General features: G+C 39.0%; 1 protein-coding gene across 13 annotated transcripts in view; it reads left to right on the top strand.

Annotated features, from left to right (window-relative positions):
• The window catches only part of TASP1 (taspase 1), a 395,076-nt gene that overhangs the window by 14,113 nt on the left and 359,246 nt on the right, over nucleotides 1-21,717 (top strand). For 11 of the 13 annotated variants that reach the window (XR_308663.3, XR_001302035.2, XR_002340057.1 and 8 more), the window contains exons 3-4: nucleotides 620-687; nucleotides 3,646-3,714. Coding sequence is in view for 8 of the 13 variants with exons in the window: in XM_021078004.1 (XP_020933663.1) it covers nucleotides 620-687; nucleotides 3,646-3,714 (137 nt within the window). In the remaining 5 variants the exon portion in view is untranslated. Of the gene's footprint in view, nucleotides 1-619; nucleotides 688-3,645; nucleotides 3,715-10,545; nucleotides 10,813-21,717 lie in introns of all 13 variants that reach the window. The other 2 variants (XM_021078006.1, XM_021078007.1) reach the window with 1 other exon arrangement.

Here is a 21,717-nt window from a genome sequence, read left to right as displayed (position 1 = left end):
ATACTGGCACTGAGTTTCAGAGCCACCCTGAATAGTTTCAGAGCTATTTTCCGGGGGTGAGAGGGTGTACAAGTTTGGGTAGGAGCAGTGATTGGTGGGGTCTGTGGACAGATGGGATGTAACGCCCCTCAATTTTAAGTGCTATTTTGAAACTACCTAGTTTTCTAAAGTTACTCTTAAGAATTCTGGCAGGGACTTCCCAAAGGTCAACAGAGAGGAACTCGAAGGGACTCTGTCCTTAACACTGTCTGGGTTATCACCTCCAGCCAAACAAACAAAACCAAACAACAACAACAAAACAAGGCAAAGAAAATAAAATACTCCTAACTTTGGGGAAGTTTTCAAAAGGAGAAGAGGTGAACTCGGCAGAGCCTCTTTGGGGACATGAGTTGTTTATTTCCAAGGGCCCCTAGCAGGAAAATAGCTTTTGAAAAAGGAGATAAGGCATAAGGCTTATGGTGGAGAAAAAAGTTGTTAGATTTTTAAGACTCTGTATACCTAGGACAATAGTTGTATTTGTCACTTGGAGAGTATCAGTTTATATGAGCTCTTCATATAATGTAAGCAAGGTCTCACATCTTAATGGTAGCTAACAATTGATTGATTTTTTTCACTGCAGGTGCAGGTTATCATTCTGAATCCAAAGCCAAGGAATATAAACATGTATGCAAACGAGCTTGTCAAAAGGTATGAAGAGAATGCATCTATCCAATCAAAACATTTTAGTTTTGACCGTAAAGCAGCTTTACCTTGAAATTCAAAATTTTAAGGTTTGACTTGTAAGACAATCTTTGGTTTGGACCAAGAAATAATTTTGCTCGTATTTGTGGGGTCTCTGTTTTGTTTTTTGTCTTTTATTTTTGCAAATCATGCTTAGATCTTTTCCTTCCTTTCCCAGATTAAAGTCTGTATTTTTGGAATTGTGGGCACATAATCATATATCTTTTAATCTTTGCAAAGGCGTTGAGCTCTATAGAAGGGGTAGGGAAAACAGCTCAAAGGCAGTTAATGTGTCTTTCTATGAAGGGAAGAAAAAATCAGTAAAAAATTAAAATGGGTGTTTTTCTTAGGGAGATTATCCTGTATTTATTCCTTCTGATTTTCATCACATAGTTTGTTTCATAGAAAATTCATTGTCATTCCTAAGTTTAACTTTGCCCTTGTACTCAGTTGTGCTTTTTTTCCTTTTTGGTTTTTGAGGTTTTGCTAAATTGTTGAATACTTAATGTAGAGGCAGGAATGGACTCAAGAGAAATGTAGTTTGTTGTAATTTTGATCCTGACTGTATACTCTTGTCGGCAGACTTTCCATTACTTTTTATGCAAATAGAATGTTAATTTGATATTGCATATCAAGTAAATAGGGGTCTCTTGCAACTCTTTTCATTTATATTTTCATATCATTTAAAGAAGATTATACTGGCTCAGTGGAAATGAATCTGACTAGTATCCATGAGGACTCAAGTTCGATCCCTGGCCTTGCTCAGTGGGTTAAGGATCTGATGTTGCCATGAGCTGTGGTGTAACAGATGCAGCTTGGATCTGGCATTGCTGTGGCTGTGGCTACAGCTCTGATTTGACCCCTAGCCTAAGGGGTACGGCCCTAAAAAAAGACAAAAAAATAAAATAAAAAGAATGTTATGCTTTATTAGACATACAAACTTTTTCTTATGAATGAAATCTTATAAATTAATAAGAAAAATATATGTTATAGAGATTTATTGTTTTAGAAAGTTTATAATAAAGCTAAATATTCTCTATGCTATTTATAATTTTTATGTTATTTTTCAAAGTGTGAAATCTTTTCCTGAAATCTGAAAAGAAACAGTTTACTTTTGTAGGACTATAGTCCAATATATCTAATACATTTAGATTGTGTAACCAGCCTCCTCAATTTATACAATAAATGAACTTCTTAAAAGTTTTTTATTTTTTAGGGCCATGGCATATGGAGGTTCCCAGGCTAGAGTTTGAATTGGAGCTGAATCTGCCAGCCTATACCATAGCTACAGCAATGCCAGATCTGAGCTGTGTCTGAGAGCTACACCACAGCTCACAGCAATTCTGGATCTATAACCCACTGAGTGAGGCCAGGGATTGAACCTGCGTCCTCACGGATATTAGTCAGATTTGTTTCCCCTGAGCCAGGACAGGAACTCCAATTTCTTAAAAGTTTAATGAGGAGTACAGTTGTTAGTTTTTGATCTTTATTGACTAAATTGCAGCTCCAGTAGTTCATTTAAAAAATTAGTCTTGGAGTTCCCACCGTAGGCACAGTAGGTTAAGAATCTGATCTCAGGGAGTTCCCATTGTGGCATAGCAGAAGTGAATCTGACTAGTATCCATAAAGATGTGAGTTCGATCCGTGGCCTTGCTCAGTGGGTTGGGGATCTAGCATTGCTGTGGCTGTGGTGTAGGCTGGCAGCTGTAGCTCTGATTTAACCCTTAACCTGGGAACTTCCATATGCTGTGGGTGTGGCCCTAAAACAAAAAGCAAAGCAAAAAACAAACAAACAAACAAAACCCCCCCCACAGAATTTGACCGCATTGATGTGAGGGTCATTGTGGAGATGTGGGTTCAATCCTTGGCCTGGCACACTGGGTTAAAGGATCTGGCGTTACCCCAGCTGCAGCATAGGTCACAGCTATGGCTTGGATTCAGCCCCTGGCCTGGGAACTTCCATATACCATGGGTGTGGCCATAAAATTAAAAAAGAAATCAGTCTTTCTTTTCTTTCTTTCTTAATTTATACGTAAGAAATGAGGTGATTTTAGTGACTTTCCTCTCTGTAGATTATATACAAAAGAATGTGATATGTTTATCTCAATGTAAAAAACGTTATAGTATCAAAAATGCTTTTGTCAAAGGTATGCTTCCATCTAAGGATTCTGAAATGCCTATGTGACTGAGGGTCACTGTTTTTTTTTATAGCTGGGGGATAGGGAGTAACAGTGGGAAAAGAAATTCTTAGCTTAGTCTGAGATTCAATTATCTATATAAAATATGAATTCCTACTTGAAAATGGAATTCATCTTATTTCTATGGCTATTTGAATTGCCCTGTGATGAATGAAGCCCTTTCACTTACTAAATTCCTTGTACTTTGCATTTAGTGGCTAGATTTTATTCATTGTTTTAATTTGAATAATATTAAGTGAGCTATATCACAAATTATCCTGCATATAAGCACTTGCTTATTTTATTTTATTTTGTTTTTTTGTCTTTTTGCCTTTTCTAGGGCCGCTCCTGTGGCACATGGAGGTTCCCAGTCTAGGGGTCGAATTGGAGCTGTAGCCACTGGCCTACACCAGAGCCACAGCAATGCAGGATCTGAGCCACGTCTGCAACCTACACCACAGCTCACGGCAACGCCGGATCCTTAACCCACTGAGCGAGGCCAGGGATCGAACCCACAACCTTATGGTTCCTAGTTGGATTTGTTTCCACTGCACCATGACGGGAACTCCAACACTTGCTTATTTTAAATGTAACTAGTTTATATCTTGAAGTATGAAATCGAACTCTAGTGATCAATTTTTATTAACTCTAAATGTCTCCTGCACTTCTCTAAGCTTTTGGAAAGTTTCTGGGTTTGTTTGAGAAGTTGTGGTTTTACAATGAATAATCTTGCCCCTTGGTTTCATAGGCAATTGAAAAGCTACAGGCTGGCGCTCTTGCGACAGATGCAGTGACAGCAGCTCTGGTGGAGCTTGAGGTATTTCTTTTCTTTGTTTCATTTAAAATATTTGTGAGTTTATATTCGTTATTCTTAAATGACATGAAACTTGTTTAGTCAACCAGCAATTATATGACCAGTGTTACCCAACGCCATTCACAAGTTATGAAGAAGCCTATGATGTTGTTGGGTTGTTTTCATTGGAGACTTCTCTGAGTAATAAAAGAAGTTGTTTAAATCATTTTTTCCCCAGTTTTGTGAGATTCATGAATGCAAGTTACTGGTGATTGGATGCTTAAATTTCCTTAATATTTTCAGAAGAAAAATTCCTGAAGTTAACTCTTCCCTACTCCCCGAATTAATATATATTCCCTTGTTTAGAAAACAAAAAAAATGCCAACTGTCCAAAAGTGTCCAAAGTGGAGTGGACGTTTCCTTACAAACTTAGCAGTTGGATGTGTATCCTGAAGTGGTGCTTTGTGAGGTGTGTCTTGGGCAGTGTGATTGTTAGGTTCATGTCCAATGAACTGTGGACCTTAGGATTTCAGTGAATCGGCTCTCAAGTTTGCTATAATTCTTTGTACTCTGAAGTGAGGGTCTCTGTTCTCTGAATGGGGAACCTTGAGCATGGGTTTGTCCCTGGGATGTGAGGGCTTCAGGGGACTGACTTCTGCTGCTCAAACTTAGAGAAGGTAGATTTGTGTAAGTCAGTTTAGAGGCTTACAGTGAACAGATAGTTTTTTGCTTGAGAAGATTACTAGGGGAATCAAATAAGACATGAAGGTAAAGCAGTGATGATTTGGAGGAGGAAGAGGAGATAGGGCAGACGTCCTGAGTTTACTGGATTGTGGCCCTTATATTAGGCTCTCATACCAGGTTCCCTACCAGGACATGCCAGGCCTTGCCCTTCCCTGTGAAGATTGCCCAGGAGTTTATCAAAAGTCCAAGCCATGTTTTCTCTGTATTCATTCCCCTGCTTGGAGCTGTGCTTTTCTCAGGAAGCTTTTGGTCATGCTTTGTAGATTGTATACTGTCTTTGTTAATGCTTCCAGCTTGGTCCTGCTGTATGTAGTCAAGGAAGGTGAACATATATGGTGGCACCAGTTCCACCATAGTTTGGTCTCTGAGGCGTGCGTTGTGAATGTGAGCCTGATAAACCTTATACCAGCTCTACCAACCATTAGCCATGCATCCCAAGGCACCTCACAGCCACTCCTTGACTCAGTCTACCTATTTATAATTTGGGGATAATGATCCCTACTTTGTAGAGTTATGAAGACTAACTGAGTTAACAATTGATAATCACTGAGAACAGTGTGTGGTACATGGTAAGCATAACTGTTAGCGATTATTACTATTGTGAAGTACTTTGGAAATGATATATATGAGGTGAATATTTATGGTAGCTTTTTTTTTTTTTCTTTTTTTAAGGCCACACCCATGGCATATGGAGGTTCCCGGACTAGGGATGGAATTGGAGCTGTAGCTGCCCACCTGCACCACAGCCACAGCAACACCAGATCTGAGCCAAATCTGCAACTTACACCGCAGCTCAACTCAATGCCGGATCCTTAACCCACTGAGTGAGGCCAGGGATCTATCGAACCTACGTCCTCATGGATCCTAGTCAGATTTGTTTCCGCTGTGCCACAACGGGAACTCCTATGGTAACTGTTAATGACAAGTTTGCAGTGTCAAAGAAAGGTTAATTATATGTTGTAGATAAAAGGAGAAAAGTGATGGAAATATCAGTGTCCTTACCATCACATCTTACCTTTATTCTAAATACACACACAGGGAAAGCTCCATTTAACTTAATTCAGTAGTTAATTACAAATTACTAATTACTTTTCTTTGTGTAGAAGCTGATGCCCTGAGGTTACAGGTGCATGGAGCTTGTGGGTCTGGAGAAAGAAGGTTAATGCATAGCTGGGGTATATACATAAGGGCAACTATGAATACAAAATTGAGTAAAATTAAGTTTCCTTTTCCTCTGCATCTTAGAAGAACTTTAATTTTTCTCAAATCCTACTTATATAATGATGAATATTTCATTACATTTTTTCCTGTGATGAATCAATACTGATTTTATACTGATATTTTCTTAAAAAAAATTTTTTTTTTTAGTATAATTGATCTACAATGTCAATTCCACTTTTAAAGAATTTTCTTGTGCATACTTAAGAATGATTTAAAATCCTTTTTGGAATGAGTTACACACGAGTAAGAGAGCTTTATAATTTTGAATGATGACCTGTGCTTTTTAAGAGTGTGGGTATGAAAGTTTTTAAGAGAATGTATTCTGTTATTTTGATTGGACTATGTTGCATGGCCTGAGTGAGTTCAGTGTACTTTCCCCCCTTTAATTATTAAGTTTGAGGAAGAATTTCAGTGAATTCTCTTTAAAAATTTATTTTAATGTGGAATCTTTGGTTGAAATATATGTTAGTTGTTTAAAGGTTAAGGCTACCCGAACTGGAAGAATTTTCTTCGATCTTAAGAATTATGTTGGACGTCATGCTTATACTGCCCCCTGCAGTTTCACCTTGCACAACTGCAATTCATCCCCTTTAAACAGGGTGGGATTTTCAAATAAAGCGTTTAATGAGGGAGGTATTGTAATGGTTTGGTCAATGAAAAGATGTAAAAATTGAATTTTTATGTTTTTGGTACTTAAAGAAATATAAGTTACAATATTAAGTCCTTTCAGCCAACTGAAAAATCCCACAGTCTAATTTATACTGTGTTGTGTTTGAGAGTAACCACTTATCTTTAATTTTGAGGAATCTACTGAATAGTGCTAAGTTTTGTCCTAGTTATCAAGTAGGTGTGGCAAATCATCATACCTTTGTCTTTTGACTTTGGGATATACTTTTTGACTTTAAAAAAACATATTTTAAAAACTTGCTTGTGACATTATTACTCAGATAACTAAAATTGGTTTGAATTCCATGAGCACTTTGCTCACTGTGGATTGAAATGGTGGAAATGGCTTCATGGTCCTTATTGGCTAAAGGGGTATCTGGCTTTGTATTTTGAAGAATATGAAAATTTTCTTTTACCCAAATAGTGAAAAATACTCTGATCGTCTTAATGCCACAGAGGAGGAGGAGATAAAGTGAAAGAAAAGAAAATTTATAATAAAAAATGATGTGATTCAGTGGCCTCTATAACTTATACAGGCCATCTGGACAAATCATTTTTGAGCTTTTCTTGGAATCTCATTCCGTTGCGTGGTTTCATTTCTCTCATCTACCAGGACAGACAAGTGGTGTCATCCTAAGACTACAATGTCTGGGTACCAGAGGGTGTATTTCCTTCACTAAGTAAGGGGTAGAGGGTAAGCATGTAAATTGCTGCCTGTTAAGTTGATGAGCTTCTCCCTTGGCGTTTTGGGAGGGAAGATGACCACTTATTGGAGAGACATTCTGCAGTGTGGAAATGAAAATAGATGACACCAAAGTGCATTTTGTTTATCTTCAAAATGTGGGGGAAGTTTCCGTTATGCTCAGTGGTTAACAAACCCAGCTATCATCCATGAGGACACAGGTTAGATCCCTGGCCCTGCTCAGTGGGTTAAGGATCTGGTGTTGCCTTGGCTGTGGTGTAGGCTGGCAGCTACAGCTTTGATTCAGCCCCTAGCCTAGGAACCTCCATTTGCCTCGTGTGTAGTCCTGAAAAGACAAAGGACAAAAGACAAAAAAAAAAAAAAAAAGTTGAGAAGGAAATGAAAAGGTCAGTTTATAGATCATATTTTAATAATGTATTGTTAAAGTGATTTGATCCCATTTTTTTTTCATTTAATTATAGCCTTTTTGAGATTCTCCTTAGACCTAATGGGAGAGTGACTTTTATCCATGGGGTAGCAGGACTGGTTTCACTCACAGCAGAGAAGATGCATTTGTGAAACTATTTGACCTTCGTGTTCAGGGCTATGCATTTGGAAGACAGTTGCTTTCATGCCTACTTTTGAAACAGTTTTGGTTTGGATAGTGGAAGTGGATTTTAAATTCTAGACCATAATTTTGCACATTTCACGTGTATAGCTTGTGATAGGAATTTCTTCTGTGAGAAAATTGGATATAGATCTGGGTTTGTCATAATGCCTCTGGTAAAGTAGAAAGTGTTTCATAGATTCTGATAGAAAATGAACTCATAAAACACTTACTGTAGCTTTCCTTGTACATCTGTCTGTCTGTCTGTCTGTCTATCTATCTATCTATGTTTTTTTTGGGCTGCCCCTCAGCATACGGAGTTTCTGGGCCAGGGATCAGATCTGACCTGCAGTTGTGACCCAAGCTACAGCTGTGGCAATGCTGGATCCTTAACCCACTATGCTGGCTGAGAATTGAACCTGTGTCCCAAGATGCCACTGATCCTGTTGTACCACAGTGGGAATGCCCATCAATATTTTTTTAAAAAAAGTACTAAGATGTGGTCTATAAAGTTCTAATAAAGAATAACAGGTAGGAGTTCCTATCATGACTCAGTGGAAATGAACCCGACTTGAATCCATGAGGATGCAGGTTAGATCTCTGGCCTTGCTCAGTGGGTTAAGGATCTAGAGTTGCTATGAGCTGCAATGTATCTCATAGACAAAGCTCAGATCTGGCATTGCTGTGGCTATGGTATAGGCTGGCATCTGAAGCTCTGATTTGACCCCTAGCCTGGTAACTTCCATATGCCATGAATACAGCCCTAAAAAGAAAAAAAAAGGAAAAAAAAAAAAGAGTAACAGATAAAATATGAATGATGAACTTTTGAGATGTTACTTGTAGTCTTGTGTGAGGAAACTGATGAATCTGGCTAGCTGGCTGGTGCCACCTTTGAGAGATTTTGTTTAATTGTTTTTGGAAACTGATTATTTTGGTAGGCAGGATAGTATGCAGTAACAATAGTGATAGGAATAGCTTTTATCTTTTTTTTTTTTTTTTTTTTTTTTTTTTGTCTTTTTAGGGATGTACCCACAGCATATGGAGGTTCCCAGGCTAGGGGTCGAATCCGAACTGCAGCTCTGGCCTACGCCAGAGCCACAGCCACAGCCACACTGGATCCAAGCCACTTCTTCGACCTACACCACAGCTCACGGCAATGCTGGATCCTTAATCCACTGAGCAAAGTCAGGGATCCAACCTGCAACCTTATAGTTCCTAGTCAGATTCATTTCTGCTGCGCCACAACTCCTAGGAATAGCTTTTTTTTTTGTCTTTTTGCCTTTTCTAGGGCTGCGCCCGTGGCATATGGAGGTTCCCAGGCTAGGGGTCTAATCCGAGCTGTAGCCACCGGCCTGCGCCAGAGCCACAGCAACGCGGGATCTGAGCCATGTCGGCCACCTACACCACAGCTCATGGCAACGCCCGATCCTTAACCCACTGAGCAAGGCCAGGGTTTGAACCTGCAACCTCATGGTTCCTAGTTGGCTTCGTTAACCACTGAGCCACGACGGGAACTCCAGGAATAGCTTTTAAATTTCATATAGTGAAAGGTAAATTGCAAAGGCTTCTTTGTTAACAGTGTTTTGTTGAACTTACTTTATTCTAAGTGCACCCTGCAGTTCTTTGTTGAGTTGATTCACTCTTTTAAGTCTTCCCATGGTCAGGGGAGATGGTAATTCATGGCTGAAATTTGTTTATTGTCCAAGGCTTTAGCATTTAAAGAACAGGTTATACTGGGCACGGGTTTTTATATCTGTCTGTTAAAAACAGTCCATTGTTTTTGGATCTCTATCTAGTCCAGTATAATGCTTGCTTAGAAACTCTAGGAAAATCTTTAAAGAAGTAACTTCTTATCCAGACGGCAGATAGTTTGGGATGTGAGAAAGAAAAAGTAGGTATTTGCATTATTGTATATTTACTTTATTAAATATAGTATCATCAGGCATTTATCTGACCTCTGCAGAATGTGTTGCTGTTGAGTAGTCTGTTGTTGGTGAACCACATCCCAGGCGTCGGTACATCTGCAGGATTAGGCCACACCCACTTCCCTTGGGTGTGTACTTCTGGCTGGAATTGTCCATGTGCCTAGGGGTTAGAGAGAGCACCCAGACCTACCACCCCCTGAGATGCTCAGTGGTCATGAGGATGGTGTGGTTTGCTGCTGGTGTATGGGTATATCTAGGATTGAAGGGAACTTTGGTAAGGTCTCATAACCTCTTTCTCTCACCAAGTTGGTAGCAAATTCGCTTGTGGGGTTTCTTTGTAAGTAGAGGCTTAACCACATCTGCTCCCATCCCACTTCAGTGTTTGGGGCTTTTTTTTGGTCACAAAAAAGTAAGAGCATCTGCTTTGCAGTCATTTATGTCTATTTAAGAAATGAAACATTATTTAAATAAGTGAGCATCTCCATTCTTCACGCTTTTTGTTTTACAGAAAACATCTTTTCACAAGCAGAAGGTAGCTTTCAGTAATTCCTGATTCCTTCTCCCCTTCCTTCCCTACTAGGGCTGAACACTTTGGAAAGACAGCTCGATGCATTGAGCTCACATATCCACAGGTGCCTTAACTATGGGATTGAGGAATCTAATTTTAGACCTACTACCCCTGAAAATCTGCTTTCTCTTCCATTGACAGTATCTTTTATCCTCTGTAATGGGGTGGGGTCCTGTTTTTATGTATGTGAAGTAAAGGAGCTTTACCTTTTCCCCTTTGTAGTACTTAAAATGTTTTCATTGCATGAATTTGGATTTTGACCTTAGGTGTTCCTTTTACTTTTTTTTTCCTCCCCAACTTGGTATCATTGATTATTTCAGTCAAAGACCCTATCTTGCTGTCCATTTAGCAGTATTTCCAGTGGTGCTTCAGTATTTCTGTGTATTCCAGCTGTTTATAGAGTCTTTATGTTTCTCTGCATTTTTTTGTTTTATTTTTTGAGGTGTATACACACAGTTACACTTCATGGAGTTGCATCCAGCCAAGTGTCCATGTTCTTCTTGTGAAGAGGCAGAGAAAATCACCTCTCCCAAGAATTTCCACCTTCTGACCAAGGGAAATGTGTCCTGAAGAGCTGTACGCAGATGGGAGGCAACTTGTTTGCTTGTTCTGCTGCTAGAGCATTGATTTAATTAGAAGACAGGCTGTGGGTGGCCAAGTGCAGACAAAGAAGCACCAGACAGAGCCCAGTTAGCCTGGGACAGTAAAAGTAAGTTACATTCTTTTTAAAACACTTTTTTGAGTACTGATGCTGATTCTTGCCTTTAGTACTAAGGGGCAACTTGTAACTTACTGTTTGTGTTTACACATTAGGTGCATCTGTTCTTTTTCTAAGACTCTAGAAATTAAACATGCTCATTAGCACAAAGTGCCTGCTTAATGGAAAAGCAGTGATTTTTTTCTTTTAATTTTTTTTGGAATAAAAAGCAAATAGAATCAATGATTATATTCTAGATTAATTTTTTAGGGTGCATCAAACCTATGTATTACTTTTTGACCAAATCAAAACACATACAGAGCTTGTTATGTTTGAACTGTACTGATGAGGATGTGAAAATATTTTCACCCTTTTTTAGCCATTTCCTGAAGAGCTATGTAGACCTTATCAGATGAATTCATCTTTGCTGAATCTGGTAGAAGACATGGTCCAAGATCAGACTTAGCAGTTCCTAAGGAGCTTTTAGCTTTATGTTTGAACCTTTATTTTGCTTTGAAAAATATTACTTGCCGAGAATATACATTTTAGAATTCAGTTTTGAGCTACTTAAAGCTACATTTGGTAGTATGGTGGAGTTGGCAGTAATTTTGTGGTTATGTGGCAGCAATTTAGACTTTTTTTTTTTCTTTTTAGGGCTGCACGTGCAGTGGATGGAAGTTCCCAGGCTAGGGGTTGAATCAGAGCTGCAGCTGCAGGCTTATGCCACAGCCACAGCAACTTGGGGTCCGAGCCACATCAGTGGCCTATGCTGCAGTCTGTGGCAACCCTGGATCCTTAATATCCTGAGTGAGGCCAGGGATCAAACATGCATCCTCAGGGATACTAGTTGGGTTCTTAACCCTCTGAGCCACTATAGAAACTCCCAAGACTTCTGGATTAAATGTAAAATGTCTACTTGTTCTAAATTAATAGAGATATTAGATTCATTGTCTCTTGGATTTATAGTGCTGTGATTATTAAATCACTTGTATATGTGTATGGTGTGTGTGTGTGTAATGTGTGTGTGTTTAGATCTGTATCATTTGGGACCTCAATTTTATAATGTAACATCTACTGTTTTTTGCTTTTGGTAATGAAAGTCGAGGTTAAGAACAGTTTTGTGTATTCAGCAAAATCACTGGCTGATATGAAGGTCAATATGAGAGACTGCTTTTTTTTTTTTTTTTTTTCTTTCTTTTTTTCTTTTTTTAGGGCTGCACCTGTGGCATATGGAAATTCCCAGGCTAGGAGTCAAATTGGAGCTGCAGCTGCTGGCCTACTCCACAGCCACAGCAATGCCAGATCTGAGCTGCATCTGAGATCTACACCACAGCTCATGGCAACACCAGATCCTTAACCCACAGAGCAAGGCCAGGGATTTAACCCACATCCTCAAGGATGCTAGTTGGGTTTGTTAATGCTGAGCCACAACGGGAACTCCTGAGAGCCTGCTTTTGGTTTTAAGGTTTTGTCTATCTCTCAAATGCAGCCCTTGATTCAGAATCTGGAAAGGAGTGAGGAAGAACCTTAAGTTACATAATTTTTAGGAATCTCATCAAGATCGTATCCTAAATCCTACTCCAAAGCAGAACAAAATATTACTTCAGTTTTTTTTTATTCATTCTCTCCCTATCTGCCTGTCATCTAATTTTTATATTTGCATCAGACTTTACCTAAGTGTTAGAGTAATGAAGGATTGCAGTTCACTGTAGCAGAGCAAACAGCTTAAAATGGAATCCTAAGGCATCCCAGTTGACAAAAGTTCTCTGGCCATTCCCACTGGTAAGGAGTTTTTACTGCCAGTCATTCTCATTCAGGGTCCAGGCCTCCAGCATAGTATATGAATTTCCTGACAGTTCATGACATACATTTAATATAGTGTATCAACACTATAACACTTATTAGGCTTCTCAGAAAATTCGGTGTGGGGAACTTATTTATGTTTTCCTCTTTTGGAGTATGTGCAGATGTTAACATTTTCTAGGGGTTGGAAGCCTTTTAAATAAAAAGCATATTTATAACTTTTAAACATACTTAATAAGTTGTTATACCCCTTCCTCCCCCCCAATTCTGACCATGTCCTCACCTCACATATGATAGAAGGATAGTTTATGTTATTACAATTCCATGGTCTGTTGGGTTCTTTTTGAGTGATATTTCCATATTATTGTCAACATGGTTAAAAGGTGTAAGTATTTAGGTTGAAGGGAAGTATAAGTAGATGCCAAATTTGGCTTTACTAGAGAAACAACTACATTTGTCTGTTCTATTGAAGATCATGTGGAAAGGACAATTTCAGGTACCATGTGTGCTAACTTCTTCCTGGACATCGTAAAGAATCCAACTAAAACAAAGTGTAAAACTATTTCAGATGTGCAGCTCTATGGAAGCCAATATTTTATTTTAGAGATTTGTGTTGTGTTTGACAAGTAACCCTTTGTACTACAATTCTGTGGCTTTCAATTAAAAAAAATAGCCATGAAAATAAACTGCTGCATTGTCATTTTTCTGCTTAATTATGTGTTTATTTGCAAATGAGGCAGATTAATAATGGAAAGGAGATGAACACAGATGGGCAGTGCTTTTTTGTTAAAATACTTTAAATGATAAATTAGAGAAAAAACATGGCTCTCTTTTTTTTCCACAGAATATTGTGTGCCAGATCAACAAATACTATAATGAACAAGTAGCAATATTTGTTGCATTTATTCTGACATTTCTAGAAGGGCTTGGATGCTTCCAGAAGATCATTAAAAACTCTTGGTTCTTAATGTATACAATGCTGTGTGTTAGTTTTTTTTTTTTTTAACATTGAATATGTTGTTTTTTGTGTAATTGAACCATTGAAAAAATGAACTGTCACAGATACTAAAACTATTTGACTCCACTGTTCACAGAGTGTGATGCTAACAAACGTTCTCTCAACTTATATCCAGGATTGAGAAAATATTACTTTAACACATGTTAAAAGTGGAGCGCTGTAACTATTTGGCTAGGTACAATTCCGGGCTGTCTGAGTTGAGTAATTTCCTCAGGCATTCCAACTTTGATCAGCCACAGCACGAACTTTTAGCATGTCTGTAAAGCAGCCAGTGCATCTGTAAATATTGCTGAGGAAGAGAAAAGAGAAAGAATGCCAAAAAGAAAGAATACTCTCTGTTGTTGAGCAGTTACAGAATGAAAATGGAAAGTTTTTTGTTTTCCTAGGAACTCTTTTTAAATAATTGAGCTTCTGATGTTTAAGTATGCCCCTTGGTTCTGGATTAATGAATGAAAGATACTTCATTTGGCCCTAGTAAAAATGTTTTCTAACTCTGCTGAAATGTATTGCTTAGAGTCCATTCATTCTTAAACTTTCCAGTCTTTATTAATATAATACTAATTGGCTAAAAACCTAAACATAAGCAGTAGTATGCATCTCAGTAAATCATGTCTTAATTGTTTAGATCTAGTGTTAGGGTGAATATATTCTTATATGACCCTCTTTTACCTTTTTTTTTTTTTTTTTTCCCCTTTAGGGCCACACCTGTAGCATATGGAAGTTCCCAGGGCAGGGGTCAAATCAGAGCTGCAGCTATTGGCCTACATCATGGCCACAGCAATGTGGGATCTGAGCTGCATCTGACCTCCATCATAGCTCACGGCAACACCAGATCTTTAACCCATTGAGCAGGGACAGGGATTGAACCTGCATCCTCGTGGATACTAGTTGGGCTCGTAACCCACTGAGCCACAATGGGAATTCCGTATCACCCAGTTTTAGAGAATAACTCTAAGAAAAGGCAACACCATTGCAGAAGTCATTTCATTGTTTTCAACACATGGTTGAAAATAGGTTTCTGGGTGTTATCTTCAGTGACTTGCAAATGAATTTGCAATTATCTGCTGGTTTCTATGTATAAATACTAATGAAGATTATTTATAATGGTAAACCATCCTCTTGGATACAACATGATCACATCACATGGATATATCTTTTTTTTTTTTTTTTTTGTCTTTTTGCCATTTCTTGGGCCGCACCCGCGGCATATGGAGGTTCCCAGGCTAAGGGTTGAATCGGAGCTGTGGCCACTGGCCTACACCAGAGCCACAGCAACTTGGGATCCAAGCCGAGTCTGCAACCCACACCACAGCTCATGGCAACGCCGGATCCTTAACCCACTGAGCAAGGCCAGGGATCGAACCCGCAACCTCGTGGTTCCTAGTCAGATTCATTAATCACTGAGCCACAACGGGAACTCCTCATATCACATGGATATATCTTTCCTGGGCATCTTTTAAGGCATAGTAGGCAACTACTTGGGGACTGAATGTTAAGTTGGATCATCTATCTCGCCTCTTTCTGACCTTATTTCCTGGACTCCTAGGATAGCAGATACCATGACCTCCAGTTTGGTCCAGTTGTGAAAATTCTGCTTTTTAGGTCAGCATTGTCTCAGATATTAGGAGGAATCCAGAATTGTGTGATTTCTGTTGCAGAACTCTGTTATTCTCCACATTCTTTAATTAGTCAGTCATAGAAAACAAGGTAAACCCAGTTAAGTAAAATTTTCTGATAGTAAATAAAAGTTTTATCATAGTTTTACCCTCTTTTCATTGAGTGTTTTTTCAGAACTAGACAAAGGGCAGTATAGTTGGTAATTTACACCCTTTAAGCACATTCACTATATCCTAGAAGAGGTACAGAGAAATGGTAAACTGGCAGTTTGGGCAGGAAGATGGAAAGTCAAAGCCTGGATGAGCTAATGTGACTTTCAGAAGCAGGTGCTTGAGTGGATTGCTAAGTCTGGTTACCTTGTTACTGTTCCTTTGTTTACCCAAGAATTTTTCTTGTAAATATGGTCTATCCGAATGCCATAATTTCTTCAAAATTTAATATTTCTTTAATTTCATGTGCCTATTGCCTTGAATTTAAAATCACTGAAGTTCACACTGAGAACATAAGAGCCAACTTTTACAAAAGCTGTGTATCTGGTATCTATTTGTAGATGGATTCTCATTATCCTTTAATTATTTTACCTGATTATCTCTGTTGTTTTTTTTTTTTGCATGCTACCTCAACTGATGTCCCCCCTTGCCCTCTGCTGCATAACCGTATACATTTTATGTGTTTTTTTTTTTTTTTTTTTTGGTTTGTTTGTTTTGCTCCAGATTACTAACTCCAAAGAGAATGCTGTGTTTTATCATTTTAAAAATGGCAGTTCAGGAGTTCCCATCATGGCTCAGTGGTAACAAACCAAACTAGTATCCATGAGGACTTGAGTTCAATCCCTGGCCTTGATCAGAGGATTAAGGATCCAGCATTGCCATGATGTAGGTTGTAGACATGGCTTGGATTCTGCAAGTTGCTGTGGCTGTGGTGTAGGCCGGCAGCTATAGCTTGAATTGGATCTCAAGCCTGGGAGCTTCCATATCATGTGAATACGGCCTAACAAAAACAAAAAAAATGGCAGTTCACCACTGGATAAAGTTGTTGGTGAAGCTGTCTATTACTAGTGGTAATCAAGGGAGTCTTGAGAAAAGATCATGGTATTTCATCATCCTTCTTGTGAATTCTGAGTAGAAAGCTTATCTTACTCATTTTGGAAAAGTGAAAAAAGTATTATGAATTCTAATTTTCATCATAGGAAGATACCTGGCATTTCTGACCATTAACCTGGCTTTTAGTAAAGAGTGTTGATACGGGGTTGTTGGTCTACAGCACAGATTAAATGGTTTACTTCTTTACTTATCATTCTTCTTGTTTAAATAGCAAGAAATAAGAATATTCAGTGTTTTAAATATTCAACTAAACATGAGAATGAAATCATGATTTGTTGTTAAGACTGGCATTTGTGTCAAAAAGCTGCTTTGCCTGAAATCAGTATTGTGTGGAAAACTGAAGACTTACCAAAGCTGAGAGTTTTCATCTGGAGAAGCATGAGACATTAGTAACCTTTATAAAGTGATGTAGGACAGAGGTTGCAGAAGAGACACTTTACAGATGTGTGTTGATTGGCCCATAGACTAGTCCTTAAAAATTGGAATTTGTTGCCAACATTAAAAATCAGGAAACTCATGGAGTTCCTGTTGTAGCTGAACAGTAACAAAGCCAGTTAGTATCCTTGAGAACGTAGGTTTGATCCTTGGCCTTGCTCAGTGGGTTAAGGACCCGGCATTACTGTGAGCTGTGGTATAGGTCACAGATGAGGCTAGGATCCTGTGTTGCTGTGGCTATGGTATAGGCTGGCAGCTGCAGCTCCAGTTAACCCTCTGGCCTGGGAACTTCCATATGCCGCAGGTGTGGTCTGGAAAAAAGAAAAAATCAGGAGACTCATAAAAATCTGGGTTTCTAACTTTTTCTTTTTAAAAAGAGAGATTTGGTCACATGGAACATGCATTCTGTTAGGGTTGCAGTCTGCCAGGATTGAGCAGACTGCAACCTATATTCCTTTTGAATATAGGAAGCTGTGTAACTAAGACCATTATTTCAGCTCAAGGCATAGCCGAAAATAAGGCTTGAACAGATATGCCAACTGTTTTTCTTGTTGGAAGGCCCAAGAAAATGAACTGAAAATTTTATTGCTCTTGAGATTGCAGATTGTCACAACAGGGGTTTCTACCAAAAGTAACAGGAAATCTGAATGAGCTTTGATTTGATTTTTTAATATTGGAATTAGATTAAGGTATTAACTTATTATTTCAAAACTGAACTTTAAATTAAGCTAAAGACTTTTCAAAAAGTTTATCAAAGCAGTTTGAATCAGAACCAAAGTATATCACTCCAGAGAGTTTGAACTGGAGCTGAAGCATATCAAAATACTCTGTGACCTGACTAAGCTTGAACTAAATTTTTTCCTTTATTTACTTCTAGTCCCAGAAGTAAAATATTATTGTCAATGTGAAAAAAGAATGTACCAGAAATGACCATAAGTACAAGCCTATTGCCCCAATTTCCAAAGTTTGTCTTGCCAACCTCCTAAGGGATATTTAACGTCCAACATCATTTATCTTAATCTTGATCTCACTACTTCTCGATAGAAAATTACTAAGAAAAATCATTGATTTGCACATAATATTTGTGGTTGCACCTTTGATGATTACACAGAAACCTTTGTCCTTTTACCAGTGATTCTATAAATCTTTTTCCAATTCATCTAACTTTTGTCCAGTAACAGTTGAATCCTAGTTCCTGGAATGGCTAGCTTTTGTAGCCTCTTATGATTCACTCATGCTTTCTTTTTATTTTATTTTTTTCCTGCTGTACAGCATGGGGATCAAGTTACTCTTACATGTATACATTTTTTTCCCCATCCTTTGTTCTGCTGCAATATGAGTATCTAGACATAGTTCTCAATGCTACTCAGCAGGATCTCCTTGTAAATCTATTCTAAATTGTATCTGATAACCCCAAGCTCCCAATCCCTCCCACTCCCTCCCTCTCCCTTCGGGCAGCCACAAGTCTATTCTCCAAGTCCATGATTTTCTTTTCTGTGGAGAAGTTCATTTGTGCTGGACATTAGATTCCAGTTATGGTGATATCATATGGTATTTGCCTTTGTCTTTCTGACTCATTTCACTCAGTATGAGAGTCTCTAGTTCCATCCATGTTGCTGCAAATGGCATGATGCCATTCTTTTTTATGGCTGAGTAGTATTCCATTGTGTATATATACCACATCTTCTGAATCCAGTCATCTGTGGATGGATATTTGGGTTGTTTCCATGTCCTGGCTATTGTGAATAGTGCTGCAATGAACATGCGGGTGCATGTGTCTCTTTTAAGTAGAGTTTTGTCTGGATATATGCCCAAGAGTGGGACTGGGGGGTCATATGGAAGTTCTATGTATAGATTTCTATGGTATCTCCAAACTGTTCTCCATAGTGGCTGTACCAGTTTACATTCCCACCAGCAGTGCAGGAGGGTTCCCTTTTCTCCACAACCCCTCCAGCACTTGTTATTTGTGGATTTATTAATGATGGCCATTCTGACTGGTGTGAGGTGGTATCTCATGGTAGTTTTGATTTGCATTTCTCTTATAATCAGGGATGTTGAGCATTTTTTCATGTGTCTGCTGGCCATCTGTATATCTTCCTTGGAGAACAGTCTATTCAGGTCTTTTGCCCATTTTTCCATTGGTCAATTGGCTTTTTTGCTATTGAGTTGTATAAGTTGCTTTTATCACTCATGCTTTCTTACTCTCCACCTTCTCTGTGCTGTTGCTCATAGTTGCCTTTACAGCCACCTCAAGGTGGTTCAAGGAGAAAACAAGGTTAAGCAGCTTATGGAATTCATTTAGGTCAGAGTTTCTCAAGGTGAGGGCCACGGTCCAAGTGGATCAAAATCACCTGAGGTAGCTTGTTAAAAAAATAAATAAAAATAAAAGAGTCCTTTTATTTACCTCACATGACCTAAGTCAGAATTTTTGGGGATAGGAGTCTGGAAATTTTCATTTTCTGATTTTTTTTTTCTTTTCTTTTTTGACCACCCCATGGCATATGGAGTTCCTGGACCAGGAATCAGATCTGAGCCACAGTTGTCACTTACGCCATAGCTGCAGCAACTCTGGATCTTTAACCCACTGCACCGACCTGGGGATTGAACCTGAATTCTGGAGCTGTAGAGATGCCACTGGTCCCATTGTGCCACAGTGGGAACTCCACGTTTTTCTGATAAAACAACAACAACCACCAAAAAAACCCTTTTGGAATAATCGTAGATCACATGCAGTTTTAAGAAATAATATGGAGAGATCCTTTGGGTCCTCTGCCCAGCAATGCTAACCATTTTTTAACTTGCAGTTAAATTTTTATTAAAAATTTAGGAGTTCCCATTGTGGCTGAGCAGGTTAAGAACTCAACCAGTATCCATGAGGATGAGATTTTGATCCCTGGCCTTGCTCAGTGGGTTAAAGGTTCCGGCGTTGCCTCAAGCTGTGGTGTAGGTTGCAGATGTGGTTTAGATCCCATGTTGCCCCATCTGTGGCGTAGGCCTGCAACTGCAGCTCTGATTCGACCCCTAGCCTGGGAACTTCCATATGCCAGGGGTGCAGCCCTAAAAGACCAAAAAAAAAAAAAAAAAAAAAAAAAAAAATTACATTATAGTTTTAAAACTTTTAATTGTAGTATACCTATAGAAAAACTTACACCTCTATGGTAAGGGGGCAGGTCCTTGAGTTTTTCAGAGGGAACCAGTGCCCAGATTAGGAAACAACATTTGCAGCCCTCCAGAAGGCCCCCTCTGCCTGCCCCCTTCCAGTCACCCTAGGATAAAGCCTGTTCTGAAATGGAACCATGCCATATGTATTCTTTTGTGTCCACCTTTTTTGTTTAATTGAGGTGCAACTCACAGAATACAAAATTAGTCTAAAATGAGTAAATAGTTATTCATGTGTATACCATAATTTGTTTATCACAGTATTGCTGTGAACATTCCTGTACTTCTTTTTTTTTTTTTTTGCTCTTTTTGCCTTTTTCTAGGACTGCTCCTGCGGCACATGGAGGTTCCCAGGCTAGGGGTCTAATCGGAGCTGTAGCCACCGGCCTACACCACAGCCACAGCAATGCAGGATCTGAGCTGCATCTGCAACCCACACCACAGCTCATGGCAATGCCGGATCCTCAACGCACTGAGCAAGGCCGGGGGCTGAACCTGCAACCCCATGGTTCCTAGTTGGATTCGCTAATCACTGAGCTACGACAGGAACTCCAGTACTTTATTCCTTTTGCATAATATTATTCAACATTATTCATGTGTATACTGTAATTTTTTTTTTTCTTTTTAGGGTCACATCCATGGAATATGGAAGTTCCCCGCCTAGGGGTTGAATCGGAGCTGCAGCTGCCAGCCTACGCCACAGTCACAGCAATGCCAGATCCACATTGTGTCTGTGACCTACACCACAGCTCACGACAGATCCTTCACCCACTGAGCAGGGCCAGGGATGGAACCTACATCCTCATGGATACTAGGCAGGTTCATTATCACTGAGCCACAACAGGAACTCCGGGTGGTTTCCACTTTTTTTTTTTGTTATGAGCAGTGTTTGTGATGGCTAGTGAACAGTATTGCTGTGAACATTCCTGTACAAGTGTTTGTTTGAGTATCAAGTTACTGGGTCCTATATTAATTCTGTGTTTAACGTTTTATGAAATCACCAGATGGTTCCATGACAGCTGGACCATTTTACATTGCCAACAGTAATGTACAAGTGTCATACGGTTTCTCCATATTCTTGCCAATACTTGTTGTCTTTTGTTTTTGTGATTATAACCATCCTCATGGGTATGATGTGGTACCTCATTGTGATTATGATTTTCTTTCTGAATAATGGTGTTGAACATCTTTTCACACGCTTGCTGCCCATTTGTATATCTTCTTCAGATGAATGTCTGTTGAAGTCTATTCAAGTCCTGTGCTCATTTTATAATTGGGCTGTTTTTTAGTTATTGTTCTTGAAAGTTAGAGGAGTTCGTATATTTTGGATACTACTATTGCATTTCTCTGTAAGTGTGAAATTATGTCAAAATAAACACTTAAAAGGGAAAATAAATTGTAACTACCCCTGAGGCTTTCTTGTCTCCTCCTTATAGCCTTCTCGCCATGCCCAGTACTTCCTATCTCCTGTCCTGTTTCATTTTTCTTCATCCATTTGCTGCTATCTATGATGCCATTTAATTTATTTAATTGTTTTCTTTTTGGTTGCACCTGTGGCCAGCAGAAGTTCCAGGCCAGGAATCGAACCCAATGCCAGATACTCAACCCACTGAACCACCAGGGAACTCCAAATTTATTTAATTTGTCATTGTCTCATCTTCCTTAGCTAGAATTGAGGCTCCATGTAGGCAAGTATGTTTTCCTGTATTGTTCACTGCTATATCCCCATGAGTTAGGTCAAGGTTAATAAACCATGGCCTGAAAGCCAAATTTGGACTTTTG

The sequence above is a fragment of the Sus scrofa genome, chromosome 17 (assembly GCF_000003025.6).
Source record: "Sus scrofa isolate TJ Tabasco breed Duroc chromosome 17, Sscrofa11.1, whole genome shotgun sequence".
In the NCBI taxonomy this organism is placed as follows: Eukaryota; Metazoa; Chordata; class Mammalia; order Artiodactyla; family Suidae; genus Sus; species Sus scrofa.
Note: the sequence above shows the minus strand (reverse complement) of the source record. Positions and strands in the feature narration are given on the sequence as shown.